The sequence below is a fragment of the Drosophila biarmipes genome, unplaced genomic scaffold (assembly GCF_025231255.1).
Source record: "Drosophila biarmipes strain raj3 unplaced genomic scaffold, RU_DBia_V1.1 ptg000015l, whole genome shotgun sequence".
Classification (NCBI taxonomy): Eukaryota; Metazoa; Arthropoda; class Insecta; order Diptera; family Drosophilidae; genus Drosophila; species Drosophila biarmipes.
In genome coordinates this window covers 342,404-365,224 of record NW_026114533.1, presented here as the reverse complement: position 1 = coordinate 365,224, position 22,821 = coordinate 342,404, and the positions used below count along the sequence as shown (strand labels likewise).

The 22,821-nt window shown below is 37.3% G+C and overlaps 1 protein-coding gene across 44 annotated transcripts in view; it reads left to right on the top strand.

The window, feature by feature from the left end:
- Positions 1-22,821, top strand: part of LOC108032711 (meiosis regulator and mRNA stability factor 1) — a 430,692-nt gene that overhangs the window by 326,320 nt on the left and 81,551 nt on the right. Inside the window, exons 9-10 of one of the 44 annotated variants that reach the window (XR_007765275.1) lie at positions 1,524-1,596; positions 1,665-2,355. The exons of 39 other annotated variants lie outside the window; for them this stretch is intronic. Coding sequence is in view for 2 of the 5 variants with exons in the window: in XM_050890040.1 (XP_050745997.1) it covers positions 3,482-3,535 (54 nt within the window). In the remaining 3 variants the exon portion in view is untranslated. Of the gene's footprint in view, positions 1-1,523; positions 2,356-3,481; positions 3,551-22,821 lie in introns of those variants that run through there. 4 more of the 44 variants (XR_007765274.1, XR_007765276.1, XM_050890040.1 and 1 more) reach the window with 4 other exon arrangements.

Genomic DNA, 22,821 nt, shown 5'->3' with positions numbered 1-22,821 from the left:
TGACAGGAAGTGTCAGAAACATGATACAAGCAGTGCATTCATCAGAGTAACTTCACGTTAAGGAAATGTTTTCAATTATGATCATTTCAGCAAGTTGTTTCACACTATCAATCAATCAAATTTACTTATTGCCCCAGGGCCCCTGAGGCTCTAGCTACGGCCCTGGGGGATGCATATCCAAATATAAAACGAAATCAATTTTAATGGTTCAGGGTATGGTCAATGCGGAAAAATACAAAGAATAAAGAAGAATAAGTGAAGAAGAATAAGAACCCATTTTTCAGGATGATTATGAACCTTGCCATCGAACGCGATCTGTGAGTTACTCAGTGTCCGATTGCTATCAAAACAACTTATTCAGTTAAAACTATGGAGGATCTAAAACAAATTATAGAAAAAGTATGGATACACGATATAACAAAGGAATATTTGTGTTCCATTTACGATTCTATGCCCAATAAGGTAAAATCTGTAATTAAGGCCAAAGGCGGCATTACTAAGTATTAAGCTAAATTAAAAAAATATGTCTATTATTAAATTGCCTAGATTTTTGTTATAGTTAGTAAGGTGTTAAATTGGAAATAAATAGTTTTTGTTGAATTTTTTCATTATTATAACTTTTATGAATTTTTTCCTTAAGAGTGCCATAATAGTGAAAAGTCGTTAAAACCAGGGTGAAACCAATAAACAACATTTTTTAATATTAAAAACAAATTTAAACTAAAAATTGGTATGCATTTTTATTAACACACTATCAGTTAACTTATTAAAAAAAAGCTTGGGCGAATTGGCAATCATATAAAGAAACCACAGGTACTGAAAGTTAAAAATTCGTAAACCTTCAAAGTGCGGCTTTTTTGTGGCGCTGACTGTATTTTTGATCAGGATCACTAGCCGTTGTTGATGTCAAAAATAAACATGTCAAAGTTATTAGTCAACAAAAATGGCCACATTTACCAGCTCAGAGCATCTAACCTTGCATTGACTTTTTTGTCGTATCTAAACTCTATCTGAAGGTCCTGAAAATGTAATATGATGTTAAATAGCTCAAATTTACACACCCTTCACTTGTGAACGACTAATACTATTTACGTCTACTTTACGTCTTTCAATTTAGATTTTTTTCAGCTTTTTTCTTATGGCTCAAAACGGCTCTATAGAATTCAAATGTAATTGCAAGCCGTATATTTCTTAAGATTCTGCAACATTTGACGTACGACACATTGCTGTAACACTGTTTGACAGTTCAGAACATTGCCCGAGTATTTAACTATTTTTGTGCTATCCAAACTCGATTTGAAGGCCCAGGACATTTTAGATTATGTTAAACAGCTTAATATAAAAAACTTAATTCTACCACTTTGGAAAAAGCTACCTAAAATTCATACACCCTTTATGTACTTGTGATCTATTAAAGCCTTCAGGCTATATTTCTATATGTGCTATATGTCGTTAGAAATGTATTTCGAAATACTATTTACGTCTTTCAAACATGATTTTTCTAAATACCTCCACTTAAATAGCATTAACATCTAAATAGCAGAAAAGTTAACGCAGCCACAAAGGATGATTCATATCCACTTCCGCGGATCGACGGTATGTTATGTATACTTTTTAAAGAAGTTTATATTTAAAAAATAGATTTAAAGGATTCCCATTGGCAGATTCCTTCGAAGCCAAATTCTCGCGAAATTACTGCTTTAACTATGCCGTGAAGCCGATCGGATTGACTAATGCCTTCCAAACAATGACCAGTCCATGGATAAAGTAATTCCAGCATCGTTGAGGAATGGGAGTTTTTGTGTATCTGGACGACCTGTTGGTGGTTTCTGAAACGTGCGAAGACCACATGAGGGGTAAATGTTTGGTTGCCTATCTTATAAGCTGCTCGCCTGATGCTTAATGTTGACAAATGCAAAATTTGGATGAAATCAGTCAAGTATTTGGACCACATTTTTGGAGAAGGCGTAAGACAGGCCTCGCAACAATTCCGGCTATGAAGGATTTTTAATGGCCAAAATCGTAAAAAGGTCTTCCAAGTTTTCTGGGCATGGTGGGTTTGTAAAAAAAAGATGTTATGCAAGTAAATCTGTTGTCGGAGACGTACTACTAACTAAGGAGATGAATATCCCATCCCGTTTATTTTTAAGTAGTTGAATAAGGGACATTGGTCATTGAGCAAGAATGTTTGGCAGCCTTCATTTGCATCAAGGAAAAAAGATTTAAAAAATATATTCTTAACAAAAAAATAAAAAAAAAAATTATATGTACACTGAGACATAAATATTTAAGAAAAATGGTTTAATAAAATGAGAGAAATCTTTCAAGAATGATACAAATATAAAAAAAATAAAAGCACAATTAAACACATACGAGTATATAAAAATTAGAATAAAACAAATTAATACCTAAACATTTTTTTTTTTTTGAACACAAACGAGTGTAGTGTAGTGTTAGATAGGAAAACAGAATAGGGTACTTTTGATAGTCCGAAATTTAGCGCAGTCTCTTTTAATTTCCAACTTTGACTATGAATATGTGGATATATATATGGAAGGCAATCGTACTATCTACTGTTATAAATTGCGAAATATTTTCAAAAATAGACATTTACCTTATGTTAGGACAAATAATTTTATTAAAATAAAGAAAGAAGGCTATAGTCGAGTGCCTCGATTATCGCCGTTATTTAACTTAAGGAAGCAAAAGGGAAATGGAGATATACAAGCAGCAATGCGATATGGTAAAGCGCCACCTACCTGCTTTTTAAGTATATGTTATGTGGGCGGCAAACAGATTTAATCGTAATTTATTTCTAAAAGAAAATAATGTGCCGCTAATTATACCTGTTTCTCGTAGAGTAAACAAGTATACTAGATTCGTCAGAAAGTATGTAACACACATACATGATCGACCCCATAAAGTAAATATATTCTTTATCAGGATCACTAGTCGAGTCGATCTAGCCATGTCCGTCTGTTCGTCCGTCCGTATGAACGCTGAGATCTCGGAAACTATAAGGGCTAGAATATTAATACTTAGCATGCAGGTTCCTGGGCAAGTTCGTTTCAGTGCGGGCCACGCCCACTATAACGCCCACAATCGGCGAAAATTTGTAGCGCCTACAGAATTTATGATAGAACTGAAATGTATTTGTCGTATCAACACCTATCAACTCACCAAAAGAAGGGTGCCACGCCCACTCAAACGCCCATAAACGGTTTAAACGCTTAAATCTGTCTGCCGTCCTCATAACATCTACTGAATTAGCCGATAGGTGGCGCCATAAAATATCTCTTTTCTGCTTATATATCTTCATTATCCTTTTGCTCCTTTAAACTGGTTAACGGGTATCTGATAGTCGAGGCACTCGACTATAACGTTCTTCCTTCTATTTCAAAGTAGTATTCTATTCAAAGTAGTCTCCCACTTTTGAAGCTTTGGGGGTGAAACATTCTCAAAAGTCTTCTTTCTATTGCAGGTAGTACGAGTATATAAGTTGGAAGCAGCCGGATCGGACAACTATATCTTATAGCTCCCATAGAAACTATCGGGGAAAAAATTATACAAAAAATATTTTATTTGTGGTGTTTTTTAACATATAACCTTCTAAGTTAGGAAATAAAATTTCTTAATAAGTTCTGAATTTCGAATTAAATTTGATCAAAATCGGACTACTATATCATATAGCTGCCATAGTAACGATCGGAAAATTGGTGGGAAAATAATATGAAACAATTTATAGCTTTTTGACATATAACCTTCTAAGCTTAGAAATAACATTTTTTAATAGTTCTGAATTTCGAATTTAATTTTATCAAAATCGGGCGACTATATAATAAAGCTGTCATAGAAACGATCGGAAAACTAGTGGGAAAATAATATGAAAAAATTATAGTTTTTTGACGTTTTAAAATATTATCATATAATATAATATACTTCGCTAATTTCTTTTCTTATTTATCCCTAAATTATTCGTGAAAGGATTAATTTAGTCGCTTCGTTTTTAAAATTTGTTTTAGATTTTAAGCGCATATATATATTGGAGAAAACTTCCCTCCTGTGATCCTTAGCACTGTAAGAGTTCCCTTTTTCCCCTTTCTTTGAAATGCAGCTTATATATCAAGAAATGCAATCCAATACAGCAGCAGTGTTAAACATCGTCTACCAAGAAAACTGCCAACACATCATAGCCTGGCTGTGAAGTCATTGAAAATGCTTGCCTTTTGTCCTATGATTTCACTAACATTTTTTGCGTATATAAATCAACATATATAGCCAAATATCAATATAATAACAAATAACCTATTACAATCTTTTAGAAAATGCAATATATGTTAATAACAAATAAAAAGTTATTATTATTTGTTATTGCGCTACCCCCATGGGTTTTTGGCATAAACATAATGTTTTACATTTTATACTTGTATGTATATATTGTTTTAATAATTTTATTTCACATCTTAGCATATATTTTTAGTTTAGGTTTCACTTTGGCGATTCGGATTTTTTTAACAGGGCGTCATAGACCGCCAACGTACTGAACCTTCGGCAAAATGCTTCAAGTGCGAAACTAAATTATTCATCCTGGATGTCACTGGAGGACCAACAAAATCTATAAATCCGGTTAGGCCATAACTTTTTCCGTCCCAATTAGCAGCATATCACCTGAATATATTAAAATTAATTTGAAATCAGTTGAGTATATCAAGCTGAAAATTGTTTTGCTTTTACCTACATCTTAAATTCTGTTATTGCTTGTATTGGCATGGGCATCTTGGGGACATCTAAATCTTTCTAGAACTACATGCTGCTGTATAGCATTTCCAAGGCCTTCGCTCAGCTCCCGTGCGGTTATGGTAATTGTAGGTAACTCGGTAATTCTTAGCTTGCATTCAGAAGAACAAAGGTAAATTTCCTTAAATTATGGAGTGGCTTTATATATAAAATTAGCCAGGCTCACTACGTTGCAGCTTCAATCCACACTTTTAATGGAATTTTGTGGCTGTATAGGGTAAGGTGGTCCGAAACCGACCGGTGGTACCATTCCGACCCCCCAATGTTTCTCATGACTCGTGCTACCATAAAATTTATCGGTGGTGGCTTTTGAAAGCTTCTATATTGCCGACAATTTGGAAGTATGCCGCCATTTTTCTCTCATATCATAACCTATGTTTTTTTGACAGGCGCAAAATTCATTTTGGAGCTGTAGGTAAAAGGCGTTAACAGTGTTTCTTTTCGTCATCAAAAGTTCAAAGGTAAGTTTTTTCGATTTGTTACAGTTACGACTTTTGAAAGTGATTATGAATTTATGTAGGTTGCATCGTTTTCAGTAAACGGCAAGTCATTTTTCAAAAAAATACACGGTGGTCCGAAACCGACCCCTAACAATTTCGAACTTCTAAGATTTTTCAGTGTGTCTTTGAGTCTAATACGGTTTATCCACCCTTGGTTGGCTTCCAACGCATGTTTATTGCAGAAATGGGGCGAACATTTAAGCGGAAAACCGTAAAAAGGGATCCAGCGATATTTTGCACTGTAGGTGTTCAACAAAGAACAAGAAAATTGTTTGGAAAATCATCTACTTCATTTGGCTGACATTTATTTTGGATTAAACTCGACAGACGTGTGAACCACTCTACCCTATATACTTTTTTGTTCAACATTTCTCTGAAAAAAAACCTAATATAATTAATAAATAGGTTTCATGTAAAAATAAAGTACAAAATATGAATATAAAATTATTCTACAACTGCTGTGTTTCACTTCAAACATGAAAAATGCATTTAAAGTAGTAATTTCCTTCTTTTCTTTCATAAGAAATAGAGGGTCGGAATGGAACCATGGGGGGGTCCGTTTCGGACCATGCTATTCTAATACGACAGAATTGCTCAATTTCATAACGGCCACGTCACCTTCAACAATTACGATCCGAAAAATATGTCTAGCGGCTCAAAATGTAGGTAACGGTTTCCTTTAAAGCATCCACATGTATACCAAAGGAAAAAAACATTTTTAAACAATTTTTCAGCTGATTACAATTAGGGGGTCGGTTTCGGACCACTCTACCCTTCTACTTAAAACACGGAAGTTTACTGACATGAGTTATATTCTAAAGTAGGTCAGTGGTTTTCGATGATGTTAGCAGTTAGCGTAGTTGGCTCGGGAGACACTGCAACAGTGTGCTGAACCCCTTGGGCGGGTCCGTTCACCATCGAGTTAGTGAGATGTTAAGTCATTCACTGACATTAAATATTATATGCTGATCTCATTACTTTCGGAACACCTCCAATCTTCAATGCTCAAATTTCGTTTCGTTTTCGCAGAGAAATCAATCAACACAACATTCTCCACAGCTGTGTCCATGCGGCCTTAGGATTGTTGAAGCGCAGAACGCTACTCATGAAGTTAAAATAATGTTGAGATACAAATAAGAAACAGCTTAAGAAAGCCCAACAGCGTTATATTTACCGCTTACAGGCCCAAAACTATTATGTTAGATGTATGCTAACTGCGCTGCTGGGAGCAATAATCCAGTTTAATTTTGAATATCGAATCGGGCAGTCTTATATTCTCTCCAAAGCCTCTTCACTTTTCGGCGTTCTCAATTATCAATAATTTAATTTTGGCTTCGAATTTCTTTATGAATCTTCTCACTTTGTTTTTAATTGGGTTACACTCGACTTCGATTGGTGCGCTACTACCTGAGATCCTGCTATATCGAAATTTGTTCCTATCTGCTAAATGGGTTTAGTAAGGGTCATCGACCGTTCTTGTTAGTATATCTTAATCTGCGTCGACAATAGCATTTAGTTGACTATCTTCCTTTGCTCGACTTTCTATTAATTGGACCGATTCTTTCATATAAATAGCCCTATCTCCGCTTCGAATACACAGTGAAATTCTTAGCAATGCCCTTATATGAGCTGTCCATTTCCAAATAAATAAAAACGTTTTACCAGTTTTTTTGATGCTTATGTACGCTCTTGGCACATTGGCTGTCATGCAAGAATCTGCATACGCTTCAACAGTGTTAAAAGTCGCAAATGCTAAGCAACAGGCCGACAGCAAAGCCTGCAATAAATCAAAATTAATATAAATATTTTGCTCATATAAGTATTACCTTTTCTAAAATATCACTTCTTTTGAATTCTGAGTTCCTGTTTGTACCTATCTTGATAGCCATGTTGTAATGTTAACCATGTCTTGTTCATCTTTTGTCCATCTGTGTGAACATATTCCTTTGTTTTCTTAGTTTGTCATAAATGCGAACCTGATGCGGTGACCAAATACGGATTGGAACTGGGTTCTTCCCTATCTCGCGAATGACATTTTTTCCTATTTGGCTTCGTTTTAGGCCGAGATGGCGTGTTGCGGATCTGCCTTCCTGTATTGATTTTTCCCTGCTTCGTACTTGGCATTTCGGCATATTGAATACAGTTGAGATGGCGCCAAAAACGTCATCCAATGCCATTAGTACAGCAGCTTTTTGTCCTGTCCAAATGTTCAGCTAAAACATTTTCAGTTCGGCCTTAAAGCTGTCGTTAGCCGCATTCCTTTTTCTTTTTGTTGGCCGTGCACATAATTTTAAAAATCTGTCCATCACTCAACATTTCCTCACTTAAGTTGCTGCCACATTTGCAATGACCTGCGATAATATTAAAAGCTATATACAAACAGCCTATAGTATTTATTGATATAAATTTCTGGTGTAGAAAATGAATGGTGGAATGTCCGTGTCCGTCTGTTTGTCTATCCGTCTTTGCGTCTGTCTGTCTGTTCGTATGAATGCTGAGATCTCAGAAACGATGAGAGCTATAACAGTCAGACTGGGCATGCAGATTCCTGGGCTTCCACAATCGGCGAAAATTTATATAGCCTACAGATTTAATAATAAATGTGCCATGCCCACTCTATCGCCCACAAACGGGTTACAACCATAAATCTGTGTGCCGCCCTCATAACATCTACTGAAATAGCCGGTATGTGGCGCCCTAAATTATCGCTTTACTGACTTTAGCTGACTTTAGCTCCTTTAAGCTGAGTAACGGGTATCTGATAGTACAGGCAATCGACTATAGCGTTTTTCCTTGCTTTCAATATTATCGCAGGTCATTGGAAATGCGGTAATTTTGAATGATGGAGTGATTTTTAAAGTTATGTGTACTAGCCGTACACATAACTTTAAAGGGGAAAAGGAGAGCGGCAAACGACAGCTTCGAGGCCAAGCTGGAAATTTTCAGCTGAACATTTGGAGAAGGAATCTTCCCTATTTTACAGGACAAAAAAAGCTGCTGAGTTAATGGGGTCGGATGATGTCAATGCCAAAATGCCAAGTACGAGGCAGGGAAAATCAATATAGGAAAACAGATCCGCTAGACGACATCTCGGCCTAAAACGAAGCCATATAGATCAAAATGTCATTCGCGAGATAGGGAAGAACCAAGGTGAAATCCTTGAAAACAGAGTTCCTCTGATGGCAGGTATATTTATTTATTTATTATCGCCAACGGATAAATCCCTTTCTGGCTACAACTAATCAACTTAAATATATATTCGGAAATGTATTAAAAAATATTTCCTAAGAGTTTGCCCTAACTTATCTGTCTTGTCCCCCGAAGTGAATCTTATGGTTGAGGGCAGGGAATTAAATATTCTCAGAGCCGTTGTTATAGGCTCATTGCGTGCATAGTTTGTCCTTAAAGCTTGGTCCATGAAGGAAACTAAGGTACGGAGATTACCGGCAGGAACACTAAAATGAATGCATCCCAGCATGCAATGACAAGCAATATTTCCTAGATCATTTAGGAAGAGAAGGCCAGCAATTGTCCGGCGATCCTTCAAGGAACAAGTATGCAGCAGGCAACACTGAATAGCATAGGCTGGCTCCGTTTCGATAAAATGAAAGGATTGCAATGCAAACTTCAAAAACTTTTTTTTGCTACCTCTTAATCCTGTTGATCTGGATTTTTTAAATAATTGATGCACATTTCCGAGCAACATAGCAGATGATTAAGAGTCCAGTGAACAAAGCTGAGGATAAAGTCTCCTGCCACACATAAGCCAACAGAGTCCTCCAAGGTGTCATGGATGTTGGAAATGTTGTCTAGGAGAGCCTGGTAAGTCTCGGAATCATTGCCAGGCGGAATATAGGAAGCCATTATCGATATCTTCCCGGATGAGTCAGACACCATCACCGCCAACTGGTCCAACAGCGAGTCATCATTAAGGAGTCGAGTTGAGGTGCAACCGAGTTTACGGCCACAATGACACCGCCTCCTCTCTCACACTTCATTCTGCCAAAGTCTCTATCTTTACGAAAAACTTTAAATAATTTCGGATCGAGAAATTCATTCGAACTAAAGTTGGACAGATTGCGTTTTAATTTTCATGCAGGAAATATTTTGAAAGTACATTTTTTAGGCCCTTATTTCCTGAATGATGGCTGTATGAATTTACTGTTGACAAGTCCCTAGCAGGTTGCCAGTCAGCGCAGATTATTGAAGAATCCCCAACATCCAGATTAGATGTCGCATGATTATAAGTACTATTACGTATCTTACGCAAAGTATCCGTACGAATTTTTATGGGCAGGATCAGGTCATCTTTCCAGGAATTTAAAGTGCATTCGAATTGAGAGCATGTAAATGAATTTTTTATGGACACTGAAGAGCGAAGAAGAAATAGAATCAATCAACGCGCTGAGCTCATTAGCTTCAGAATCCGAAGTTAAGAGCATTCGCCAGCGGCGAATATAAAGAAAATCTATTTTTGATGAGCGCATAATACTAAATGACTAAAATCGAAGAGCCAGACGGACGGCGAATGTCGCACAAAGCGGACAGCAAGAGCTCCAGCTGATGTTGTTGGAGGTTCGTCGGGAGAGCAATAAAAAATTATAAGAGCGCAGTTCTGGCGCACGCGCCGATGTAAGATCCAGGCGGACGGCAAGTGTCACACAAAGCGGATGACAAAAGCTCCTGCTGATGTTGTTGATAATGCGTCGGGAGAGCGATGAAAAATAATGAGAACGCAACTCCGAGGAGCGCGCCGATGTTAGACCCGGGCGGACGGCAAATGTCGCACGAAGCGGATGAGAAAGGCTCGAGTTGATGTTGTTGATGCGTTACAAAAGATACAAAAGATGATGAAAGCACGATAAGAAAGCCAAGCAGCTGCCGATTTACCGAAAACGCCTCCGACAGTGGGTTCGTGGGATCTTGTTAAGCCTCTCCCCTCCCCAACATAACAAGAATAAATATTTAAAGTGCCTAGAAAGTCCACACTGCCCCACAAGCTTAGCTGTCGCTTGATCGCAAAACGATCGGGCTGTGTTTCGGCCATATTCCCTCCCCTTCACACATTCGTGTGCCAATTGTTCGTCGCGGGCCGCGCAATACCATCCCCTGTTGTCAAGGTTGTTCGTGGAAAGTTATGTCATTGTTTTTGACCTACTCCTCTTCATACATTAGCACACCCCCCATGTTAAAATTCTAGCACATCATTATTTCGAATTCGTTTTTACATTATAAATTTATTGATTAATATATAGGTATGTCAGCATATACCGTGGATAAGCAATAAAAAGTAAGCTTAAGCATACGTAATAATTCTACTTGACAATTATTTTTTATAGCGAGGTATCGAATTTACCACCGGTGAGGTGCACACATCAGCAAAACGCTGACCATTCACGACTACAAACGTCACTCAGAAAGCTCTTGTACACACAACTACAAGGCTGATACTCGCCGCTAAAATATAAAGAACAGTCTATAAAAAAAACTTTATGGACTGCACGAATATTTATATATATATGCTTTAAGAAAGGAACCGGGTTCCGACAAACTTACCCCCTTTTAAATCCTGTGAGATGAGATCTCGACGCTCCGGATCCTGGTATTTGAAAAATATTACATTGGAAATATATGTAAATATACGTGCACTAAAAGACTACTGCTCTTAAGAATACCAATTCACTAAAACGCAAAAATATATATTTGCTTTTGTATTATATGCGGCTATTTTCCTTTGGTAGCTTAACTGGATTCGATGGACACATTTACATTGCACCACCATTTTAACCAAGAATGAGAATTTCAAGTACTGCGGCTACAAGCATCCCAGTATGTCAAATGTCGTCCTTGTGGTTGATATTCCCTCCTTCTTTGATTATAATGGCGGCGATGGTCCGACTCATGAAAATTTTTTAAGCTATAGGTGTCCTCCTCAAGGCCTGCTGGATCCTGGTGACTGATCCTGGAGAAGAGGACTTCGTGGACGACTGGCCCTGGAAGGATGCCTTTCCTCGGAGCCAGCGCCTTCCATCGGCAAGCCATCAAAATGGATTCTGCCCCTTTTCCTAATCGTCTAAGGTCTTTTATCTAGGGTATAAAAGAGCTTTTACTTAGCTGCCAGTTTGAAGCGGATAAACTAGGTGTTCCCACCTAGGGTTACTATATCTCGGTCAATATCTTTGGACGGCCGACAGTTGCACTTTGCCAGCTAGCGTGGTATGGTTACCAGTAGGTCGATCGTGGCCGTTGTTTTGGCCACGCGACACCAGTAATTTGCCTAATAGCAATTTCTTTTGACATTATCAGCCTAAATGTGATAAGTCAAATGCACCCCTCCCTCCGACTTAAGATTCGTCGTTGAATCTTTCTATATGAAAGGCGTACGTAACAAATTTATTATGAAGGCTCTGATATAAGCGCTCTAGGGATTTCAATTTATCATCAAGTTCATCAATTTTAGAATGCGAATCATTCGCAACATTGCCACAGTATGTTTGGATTTAGCAAAAGTTTGAGAATATCGTCCGGTAGAACTACGTAAGAAGTATGGTCAGCGCGACAGCACAAAGAAGAACAACGAACACCATCCGAAGCGCGAGGCTGGGCCAGTGTAACATCGGTATTGTACTCCGGGCAACAGGGAAGTAACATACCGAGAATTTTAAGCACGTCTGAACGCAATGAAAGCTAGATGACGACTCTATATGGAATATGTTCATATAAATGGACAAAAGTCTCAACACATACTCCTTAACATTGCTTTACTCCACTCTCCGTTAGGTCAGCTGATGCTATCATCTATGCTCACGAAGGATCAACACTTGGTTAACTTTACAAGAAGAGGGATTTTAGAAAAGTTATTACTTATATGATCAAAATATTTATATTAATTTTGATTTACTGCAGACTGTCGGCCTGTTGCTTAGCATTTGCGACCTTCAACACGGTTGAAGCGTATGCAGATTCTTGCATGACAGCCAATGTGCCAAGAGCGTACGTCGCTCACTGTATTGGCCCAATTTTTTTTAAGAACGAAAAAACTGGTAAAACGTTTTTATTTATTTGGAAATGGACAGCCGATATTGACAACTAGTCCCGAAAATGCGCGGAGTACTATTAGGGCATTACTAAGAATTTCACTGTGTAATCGAGGCGGAGATAGGGCTACTTGTTTGAAAGAATCGGTCCAATTAATAGAAAGTCAAGCAAAGGAAGATAGTCAACTAAATGCTATTAACGACGCAGCTTAATATATATTAAAAAGAACGCACGGCGACCCTTACTATACCGATTTTAACTTAACTTTATATGAACATGTTCTTTGTACTAGTGTATCTCAGCAGATCCGACTGAAAACGTTTTCAATGCAGAGCATCTGCAGAATACAATAAGCTAGCTCGTAGATAGGAACAAATTCGGATATGACAGGATCTCAGATAGTTGCGCATTAGTCGAAATTGAGTGTAACCCAATTAAAAAGAAAGTGGTAAGATCCATGAAGAAAATCGAAGCCAGCATTAAATTATTTATAATTGAGAACGCCGAAAAGTGAAAAGGCTTTGGCTTGGCTGCAAAATGTGGGGGAAGAGAGATTACAAGACTGGCCGATTCGATATTCAAAATGAACTGGTTTATTGTGCCCAGCAGCGTTTTGTGAGACATAACATAATAGTTCTGGGCTTGGAATCGGTAAACATAACGCTGTTGGGCTCTCTTAAGCTGTTTTTTATTTGTATCTTAACATTATTTTAACATCATGACTACCGTTCTGCCTTCAATATTTGGAAGTACAGCCAGCTTTTGAATAGGACGCTTAAATACACCTGTTGCTGCCAAGCTGATGACCCTACCGGTAATCCAACGCTGAGGTGGAGTGTTGTTCTCCTGGATAATTACTAAGGCTCTGATCTCCAGATTGGGCGATGTAGTTTGCCACATGGTTTTGCGCTGAAGACTATGGACGTATTCCTTGGACCACGCCTGGCAGAACCGCTGTCTGAGCGTGGATGGCAGTTGCCACCTCTTTGAGTATCTCAAAATTCTGGTCGGTGCTTCTGGCTCTAACACTTGCGGCATCGAACGAAGGGCCTGCCCGATTAGCAGGTGCCCTCATGTCAGAGATCGTTGGGATCGGTGCTGGACTTCACGCCCGCCTCCCACAAACCTTTTCCACGACGAACAGTTGAAACTGCGACTGCTGATCCTCGAAGGCGCTCTGAAGACTCGTTCCTGGCTCCCACGAATTTACTCAATGCGTTACGCCACGTTCCTGGCTCCCACGAAGTTACTCGATGCGTTACGCGATGAAGCTTTGAAGGGCGAATAGAAAAGAGTCAGTCGACAAATTTGTAACGAGTTCCAGGTGAACCGCTTTGAAAGCAAAACAGACAAATACAACAATATACATCTTAATGGGGGCCGTTCTCAAGAACGGAACGAGACATTAATAGGACCAAACAAATCTACGCCACAAATATAAAATGGCCTTACGGATTTCCCATAATTTGGTTAATCAGAAGAAGCTTATATAGAAAACTGTGGATGCATTTTCGAACCACCCGAATGCATTATCTGCGAGCATTTATTAACCAGTTTTCCTGCCAAAGAAGACCGATCATTGTTTTTGCATTTTTTCTCAAATGCAAATTTTGGAGATACAAATCCACAATTTGGTTTTTACAAGGGAGTTATATCGGAAATTTAGCATTTTATTAAATAAGTGCATGCAAAAGTCTACTTCCCACCCGAATTAGCGAAAATAGTCTTCAGAAAACTTTTGTATGAAGGGCGTCAGCATCTGCAAACTTGGTAAGACATGTAATTTTTTAATTTTCTTGTCCTCTTCTACAAAGATATTTTTATACCCTTGAAGAGGGTATAATAATTTTAGTCAGAAGTTTGCAACGCAGTGAAGAAGACGTTTCCGACCCCATAAAGTATATATATTCTTGATCAGCGTCACTAGCCGAGACGATCTAGCCATGTCCGTCTGTCCATCCGTCTGTCCGTCCGTCTATCCGTCCGACTGCCTGTCCGTTTCTAAGCAAACTAGTCTCTCAGTTTTAAAGCTATCCGGCTGACACTTTCCCAAAAGTCGTCTTTCTATTGCAGGTAGTATATTCGTTGGAACCGGCCGGATCGGACAACTACATCTTATAGCTTCCATAGGAACTATAGGGGAAAAAATTAAAAAAATGATATATATGTTGTTTTTTAACATACGCTTGGAAATAACATTTCTTAATTAGTTTTGAATTTCGAATTAAATTTGAGAAAACGGACGACTATGTCATATAGCCGTCATAGGAACGATGGGCGGGAATAAAATGAAACAAATTGTAGCTTTGGTGCTTTTTGACATATTATCTTATAATATTGGGAATATAATTTTTTTTATATTTTTAACAATTTTGAATTCAATTAAATAAAAATCGGACAACTCTAACATATTGGTCTAACATTGGTCTAAAAAAAGAATGAAATATTTTTTTTTAGTATCACTGAAGTCAGCAACAATCCTTAAAAGTTTCACATGGTGTTACTAAAGTTGATTATTTCTTAACACTGCAAGGGTATACAAACTTCGGCTTGCCGAAGTTAACTTCCTTTTTTGTTTTGGAAGTTTTCCATCAGATTAAAAAATGATAGTTTAACTCTTTAGCATTCAGACTTTCTCTCGATTTAACTGGGCTTAAAAATCTGTAAACGTATCCAAGAATTCTAATGACTTTGGGCAACGATAAGATACGAGTAATTCAAACGGAGTTCAAAGCTCGACGGCTATACACACTTGGGCAGCTCTTTTTAATTCGGAAGGCATAGAAAAATGCGAGTTTTCTGGCCATGATGACTCATTTTCATACAGAAATTTCGGACCTTCGAACCAAATGGAGTCAGTCAAATCACTTACATCGCAGCTACGAAACTCTATGTCTGCTGGATTAAACTGCGAATTGTGGCTACCCTGTTTGAAACAAAAACTCCAAGTGACGAAGGTTGAGACTTGTTCCAACGTAATTTTATTTCTGAGTCTGTCCAGAAATAAACACTCTCGATTTCACATTTATCAATAACTTGTTTGACGTAGTACCAAAATTGTTCGAAAAGTGTGGCGGCGCATAATTCAAACCTTTGTATGGTTTCAGTTTTTAGTGGAGCCACTCTCGATTTCGCTGCTAGCAATCGACAATGAGTCTGACCGTTTTCGATTGCTCGAATGTAAATGCAACATCCGTTAGCCTGGCTCGATGCATCTGCGAAACCATGAACTTGAATCACTGTGCACCCACCTGCAAACGTGTACCTAGGATTGGTGACTGCGTGAAGATTAGGTAGATTCTTTATTAACCTTTCCCAATTCGTATGTAACGACATCGGAATGGATTAATCGCATTCCACTTGAAGTTGTCAAAGAAAAAATTCTGCGTTTTGTGGGAGTCAATTTTGTAAAGCTCTTACTTAAATGAAATCTAAATGTGACTGTGTGTGGCATCCACCGCATACCCAAGGCTTTGATCGAATCGGTATCATTGGAATTTAGCGGTTTTTCAGTGTTGTTCCATTTTTCTAGTTGTGGATGGTTTGAAAACCGTTTAGACAGCTGGAAACCGCCACCATTGAGAATTTCTGAGACTTGATTACACATCACGTTCAAGGTGTCAATCTCATCGGCTCCAGTAAGCATGTCATCCACATAAATGTTGATGCAAACTATATTTGAACCAATTTTTTGCTTATCCATATTACGAACTAAAAATGGAGCGAAAGACGTTCCGTAGGTGTCTGCATTAAGACGAAATATTTGCAACTCATCAGATGGATTCTCGCACCATATTATCAGTTGATAATTACGATCTTCTTCTGCCAGACTTACTTGCTTATCTGCTGTTAAACCGAATAGATTTAAACGAAATCTAACAAGTGATAATAACATTTCCCTATGAAAAGTGGTTGTCTTTGAAGAAGTTGTCTTTGCAGACGCAACAAACACGACGCCTCAGAACGCGTTGATGTGGTATGAAGTAGTGCGGTCCTGGTGGAATCAAATTCCATGTTGGAGACATATGACCCAGCTCCAAATATTCTTTCATAAAAGCGATGTATATTTCTCGAAGTGAGCTGTCTTTTAGGCTTCTACGCTCTAATAATAAACATCTACGTTTAGCGACATCGAACGAGGATTCAACACGCGCGGATCAGATTTAAAAGGCAAACGGACTAAAAAAAAACGACCACTGTTTGAATTGGCTACGTTTTTCACGTAATGATCCTCGCAGGCAATTTGTTTAAAATTTAAAAAGTTCTACCACGTTTTTCTTCGACACGACGATACAAGAAGTAGCTTCTTTTTGTTGTTGCTGTTGTTGCACCGTCCAAAAACAACCCATCCCAATAGTGTTTTTTTTATAGAAATAGACCTGCATTGGTGAGTTTGATTTGACCACTGCACAACAAATCAAAGAAGGAGTCTGCTCCGAGCAAAATATTAATTCTTTGCGGCTCGGAACTCTTTATCAGCTAAGTCTACGGAAATTTCCACTGCCTTGCCGGAATCATATTATCTGGCTGATTACTAGTTATGGTTTCCAGTACCCAAAATTCAGACGAAAAAATGTGTCCATCGAGCCGCGAATATAACGTAGTTGTGACTTCGCTTTTGGCAATGGAAATTAATGTGGCTCACTCAAGTTTTGGAATCGATGTAGTAGAGTATGATGTGCGTGTGAGCATACCCGACATTTGGTGCTGTGCATTTAAATACTCTATGTCCTTCATTTAGACAATTAATACATAATTGCTTCATTCGTCAGTATATGAGTTTCTAGTAATTTTCTTGCTTCTAGAGGGCGTTTCCGAAAACCTTTTTCCCTTTACCCTCGACGCTTTCACGGCTGACACATGTTGATATCGTCGATCTAAAACCTTTATGCAATCAGACCATTTAGCAGTTCATCATAATTAAGATTGTCCTCATAATTGGATTTGGTGTACGCAAAGAACTATACATATAATCACCGCATTGACAATATCTTTTTCGTCCCCTAAGGACATAAGCGAATCGAAAATTGCACTTTCTTTGTCAATTATTTTTATCCTCAAGGCAGACGCAGAAGGTTTTGTTATTGAAAGGATTTCAAACAGCTGCGCTAGAGTTTCAAAGATTATTAAACACTTGTTGTCATAGACTCTCTTTAAACTCTCTAATGCCGTTTTATATTTTGCATCTGAGACTTGAAGATCGTTCCCGATGCCTCGTCAGAAATGCAGGCTAACAAATGGTTACATTTTTCGATGTTAGATATCGAATTATCAAAATCAACTAGTTTCTCAAAAACTCCAATAAATTTTTTATACTCTGAATGTTTTCCGCCAAATTTTGGTAACTTTATTTTTGGCAGATTTGAATGTGAACTGCCCGTTACTAAAGCCTGCTGCTTATGATTTTAACCTGTACCAGCAGCTGACATATATAATGTCTTGGTAATTACTCAATTTCCTTTTAAAGCCGACCTATTCCTGTTATATAGATCTATTATATCAATTTCCCACTGCAATGCCTGCAATTTGCAATATATTAATTTAAAATTTCCAGTCGCCATTAAAATTGAAGCGGATTAAACAAAATTGTATTCTTCTCGAAAGCTTTTCTCATTCTTGTAATATCTTTACCAACCCTATATACCTGCGAAAATAATTTCGTTAACTGCACCGAGGAGAGCTATCTCCCCTTCTGTCTCCGATGCGCTATCATTCTTTTTGGTTTTTTTTTTTGTAGGTGCTATTTTTTAATTTTTTACAATGTAGCCAATAGTTTTCTTTTTTGTATATGTATGTAGTTATGTTTCTAGGTGGCTCGAATGAATTTGTTTAAGGGTAGGGCACTTGCCGTAACAAAAGAAATGAGAAACGAGAACGTAATTAAGGAAGTGCACCAATACCCGAAAGAAAAAAAACAAGCAGTTACAGTTCGTTGCACTGGCGCTTAGTGGTCTGCCTAAAATCGAAGTTATAACACCTGTAACAAAATCAGAACAAAAAGGCAGACACAACGAGAACTAACTGTTATGTTGCATCGGCACTGACGCTATTACGCTTGTTAATCTCTTTCGCGAAGGCGGCACCAAAACTATGTGGTTGTTCACTTGAATTTATTATTGTTTATTTGTTTTATTCATTTTGTATCTTTTCACAATCTTTTGTGCCGGTTTTTATTTGTGGTTCCAATTACTATTATTATTTTGACCAATGCCAAGGCAATAGTTGCAACTATTATTTTTGCATCAATCAACTATTGATTTTACACGGTTACCTAGTCACCAGATGAATCCGCTTCCCTCAAGTTGGCGTTGCGGTCCATAGATAAAAAAACTTCGGAAAGAAAGTCCAATAAATTCCAAGTCGAAATTCGCAATGTCCGAAAAATGCCAATTGTTTGCGAGTCCAAAATAAATGCCAAGTCTTGGCCCCGAAATTCTCAAGCAGCTTAGCGGTCTTTGAAATGATTTTAAGTCCGAACAAAATTTTTTTAAGTCTCTGTTCGGGTGCCAAAAAGAAAATCAAAGCCAAAATTAAGTTATTGATAATTGGGAACGACGAATAATGAAAAGACTTTGGCTTGGATGCTGCAAAATTTGGGAGAAGAGAATACAAGACTGGCCGATTCGATATTCAAAATTAAATTTTGTGAGAGCCTTTGCAGGACCGCTGAAACCGGTCATAGCATAGATCTAACATAATAGTTCTGGACTTGTAAGGGGTGAGCAAAACTCCGTTGTTTCTTATTTGTATCTTAACATACTTTGAACTTCATGAACAATCCAAATACCGCATGGACACAGCTGTGAAGAAGCTCATAACATATTTCAACGGAAGTGCTTACTTGATTGATTTCTCTGGGAAAACGAAGCGAAATTTGAGCATTGAAGATTGGAGGTATTCCGAAAGTAATGAGGAAAATCAACTTGAGAACGGCAATGAAACTGGAGAACCATGTTTACACCCAAGAGTGCTCAACTTGACTAGCACCCAATAATTCAGTACCAGGCGCTCAGCGTCACCCCCTAGTTATGAGAATTGCTGATCAGTAAATAATATTTAATCAATTACGATAACTGCTAGCATCATCGAAAACCACTGACCTACCCTCAGCGCAGTACACGCATCACCTCTCTGTCCATCGTCGTGACGCGTTCGCCCTGCCATCAAAGCATCCGCAAGGCGCTCACTATGACACCCTTGTCTCGCGGCGTGTCCAGAAGTGCCTACTTCGGTTGGGCACGAACAAACCACGTTTAGATATCAGCAATGTATCCGATTTAGCTGTTCTTGATAAAGCTGAACCTGCTTTCTTTGTGAAAATTTTCGAGAATGGTCAAATTCTTGATGACGATGGAAAAAAGATCCAGGTTTGCAAAAACGGTTCGACTGTTCGCATAATTCACTCAGAGTGGCATTGAATGAGATAGAAAACTGGAGAGGATTGGGGCAACCAACTACAAGAAAACGCAAAAATTTACCTTAACAAGGAGAATTGCGAAATTAATGATATTTTCCGCCAAAGTGTACCCCTTTGCCGATTTTGAAAAACCATTTCACCTAGTAAATAAAGAAGGCTTAATATTTTCTTGCCAGAATACTTGCGCCTTTGATAGTCTGTTTCAGGGACTCTTGTCTAAAGTTTCAGACTGTAGTCGTTTAAAGCAGTAGGAATGAAAAATAAACAATACTTATTTATTCGAAACAGTTCTTAATGTGTCTGAATCCAAAATTGACACTCAGACCTATAAAAAACGAGCACATCGGTAATAGGTAATCTTAAAAAAAAAAAAAACAGCGACAAAATTCCATTAAAAATGTAGATTGCCGCTGCAACGTAGTGAGCCTGGCTAATTTTATATTTAAAGCCACTCCATCATTCAAAGAAATTTCCCTTCTAGACGATACAAAAACAAAGTTACTGGTAAAAAAGGAGGACACGATAAGTGCCGTTACCCTTTATTTCTAAAAATTCCTCTCGTTTTTACCTACGCTGTTGTTTTTCGACCGAGCGTCAGTTTTTTGCGCAATTTGCTTGTGATCAGTCCAGTTTTTTATAAAATTTGTGTGTTGCTTTGTTTTTCGGAATTTTTAAAATTGTGTAACACATTAAAATGTCCAACTCAACGAAGAGTGCGAATTTACGTGAAGCTGTACATTTACTTCAAGATATTTTTACATTACCTGGCTCGATTGCAGAGAAATAAGCATTTAAAGATTCTCCATCTAATTATAAAAGGTAATTCCTCCAAATTTATTTTTATTTTAAATATTTTAGAAATGGTTATTATTAAGTTTCTCATGTGAACAGAGCTGGACATAAATAAAATTATTAAGCAGCATTTCCTATATGCCAAGGACCGTGTCTAGAAGTGCTCAAAGCGACACGTCCAGAAGTTACTTCGGCGACACTTCCAGAAGTCACTTGGCGATATCGCATTCGGATCGCGGAAGTCACTCCTGTCGGGAAGAAATGTGCCACTTCAAGAAGAGTCGCCGAAGTGACTTCCCGAAGTGTCGCCGAAGTGACACATTTCTTCCCGACGGGAGTGACTTCCGCGATTCGAATGCGATATCGCGGACGATAGTTTTCATCTTCTAGAAGTCACTTAGAAGTGTCTTCCGCGATAGAAAATGCTTGCAAGGACTCTATTGACCTGCGTTTCTTGATAGTAAAGCTGCATTTAAAAAAAAGGTGAAAAAGGGAATTCTTACAGTGCTAAGGAACACTAGAGGGTATTTTTCTCATATATACACAAACGTAAAATATGCACTTAAAAACTACAATAAATTTAAAAAACAATGTAACTAAATAAATTCTTTCCCGATTAATTTACGGATAAAAAAAAACTTTTAATAAAAAAAACTAAGCGGCACATTATTTTATTTTACGAATAAATTACGGATAATTGACGGCAATTGTCAATAGGCATAAAGTTTGGATATCAAAAGTTTTTTTTCTGAAATTTTTTCTAGCATAATATCTGTGGCCATTACAGTCTTCGGCGCTTTATGGGCGTTTTAGTGGGCGTGGCTCACTTTTTTAGGTCAATCGATAGGTACTGAAGAGACAAATACATTCCAGTTAAAATTTTCTTTCTATCAGATTTTCGAAGATTGTAGGCGTTAGAGTGGGCGTGGCACCCCGATTGAGCCTTGTTTATACTTTTCGACGAATCTAGTATACCCTTTTACTCTACGGGTAACGGGTATAATTACATATAAATAAAGCATAACAATTAATATTAAATATGGATTGGAATCAACAGAATGCATATAGACGAAAAAAAAAACTTTCGATTAGTCTTAAAAATGTGTAAGCCACAATGGAGTTATACAGACAAACATGCAAAGATTCAAGTAAATTCTTTCAACGAGGCAAATAATATATGTGCATTAAAATAGGGGAAAAATAACTAAAATAAACTGGTCAAAAAAATCAAAAATATGGATCAAGTTACGTTCAAAATTAAAAGCTTTCAAAGAGAGGTATCACTTATATATATCGATACCGACATTTAAAACTCCTTTGATAATAGATAAATATTAACCAAACAGGTAGAAAACGAAAGATATTGATTTCGAATCGATATAAACAAAATTTCTACTCAATCTGACAATTCCTGCGTTAATAACATTTCCGAAACAAGGAGAAGATAATTTAGAATCAGAAATAAATGTAATGTCATTATATAATTTATTAAACAAATGATACATACTTCAAAGATTCGTAACGGCTTTGAAGTAAATAACCTAACAAAAAGCACATACGACAATTGACGTTGGCTATTGGAAGCTTCGTGTATTGAAATTTGATGATAATAAATTCAGGACTTAAGAAGCCATTGACACAATGATCAAGTATTGTGAACATGGAGGGCTACAAACAATTTTTGAGGCAGAAAACTTTTCGAAACTTTTTTTACATCAAAAATTAGCTACAAGTTAGTTCTGAACTAACAAGCAATTAGGTAATTATCGCTGTAAAGGCAATGAGCGCGGTTTTAAGAAGAATAATAATTAAAAGAACAAATATATTCGCAACGTACAGAATTGTAATTTCAACCACTATTACAGAGCAACCGATAAAGCATTTTATAGAGAAAATAACCACAAAAATAGAACTTATAACATTAACAGTCAGTCAAAACACAATCATCACCTTTATAAATGTAGCAACGGGAATGGATCTAGTCTATTTAAAAGACGCAGCTGCGGAAATATTGAGGAATAGCTTCGATGTTTTTAAATACATGCAAAATATTTACAAATTCAATATACAGAAAAAAAATGAACTAACCAAATCAAAATTGCTAACTTCTATTAAAATACAAACTTTTTAAAATACATACACGATTTTCATAAAGTAAATGTACAAATCTTTATTCTGTATCTTCTTTATTCTTTCTTTATTTATTTTTTAAAATCGATTCCTAGTACTCCATCACAATACTAGGAATTGATTTTATAAGGAAATACAACTGTCAAT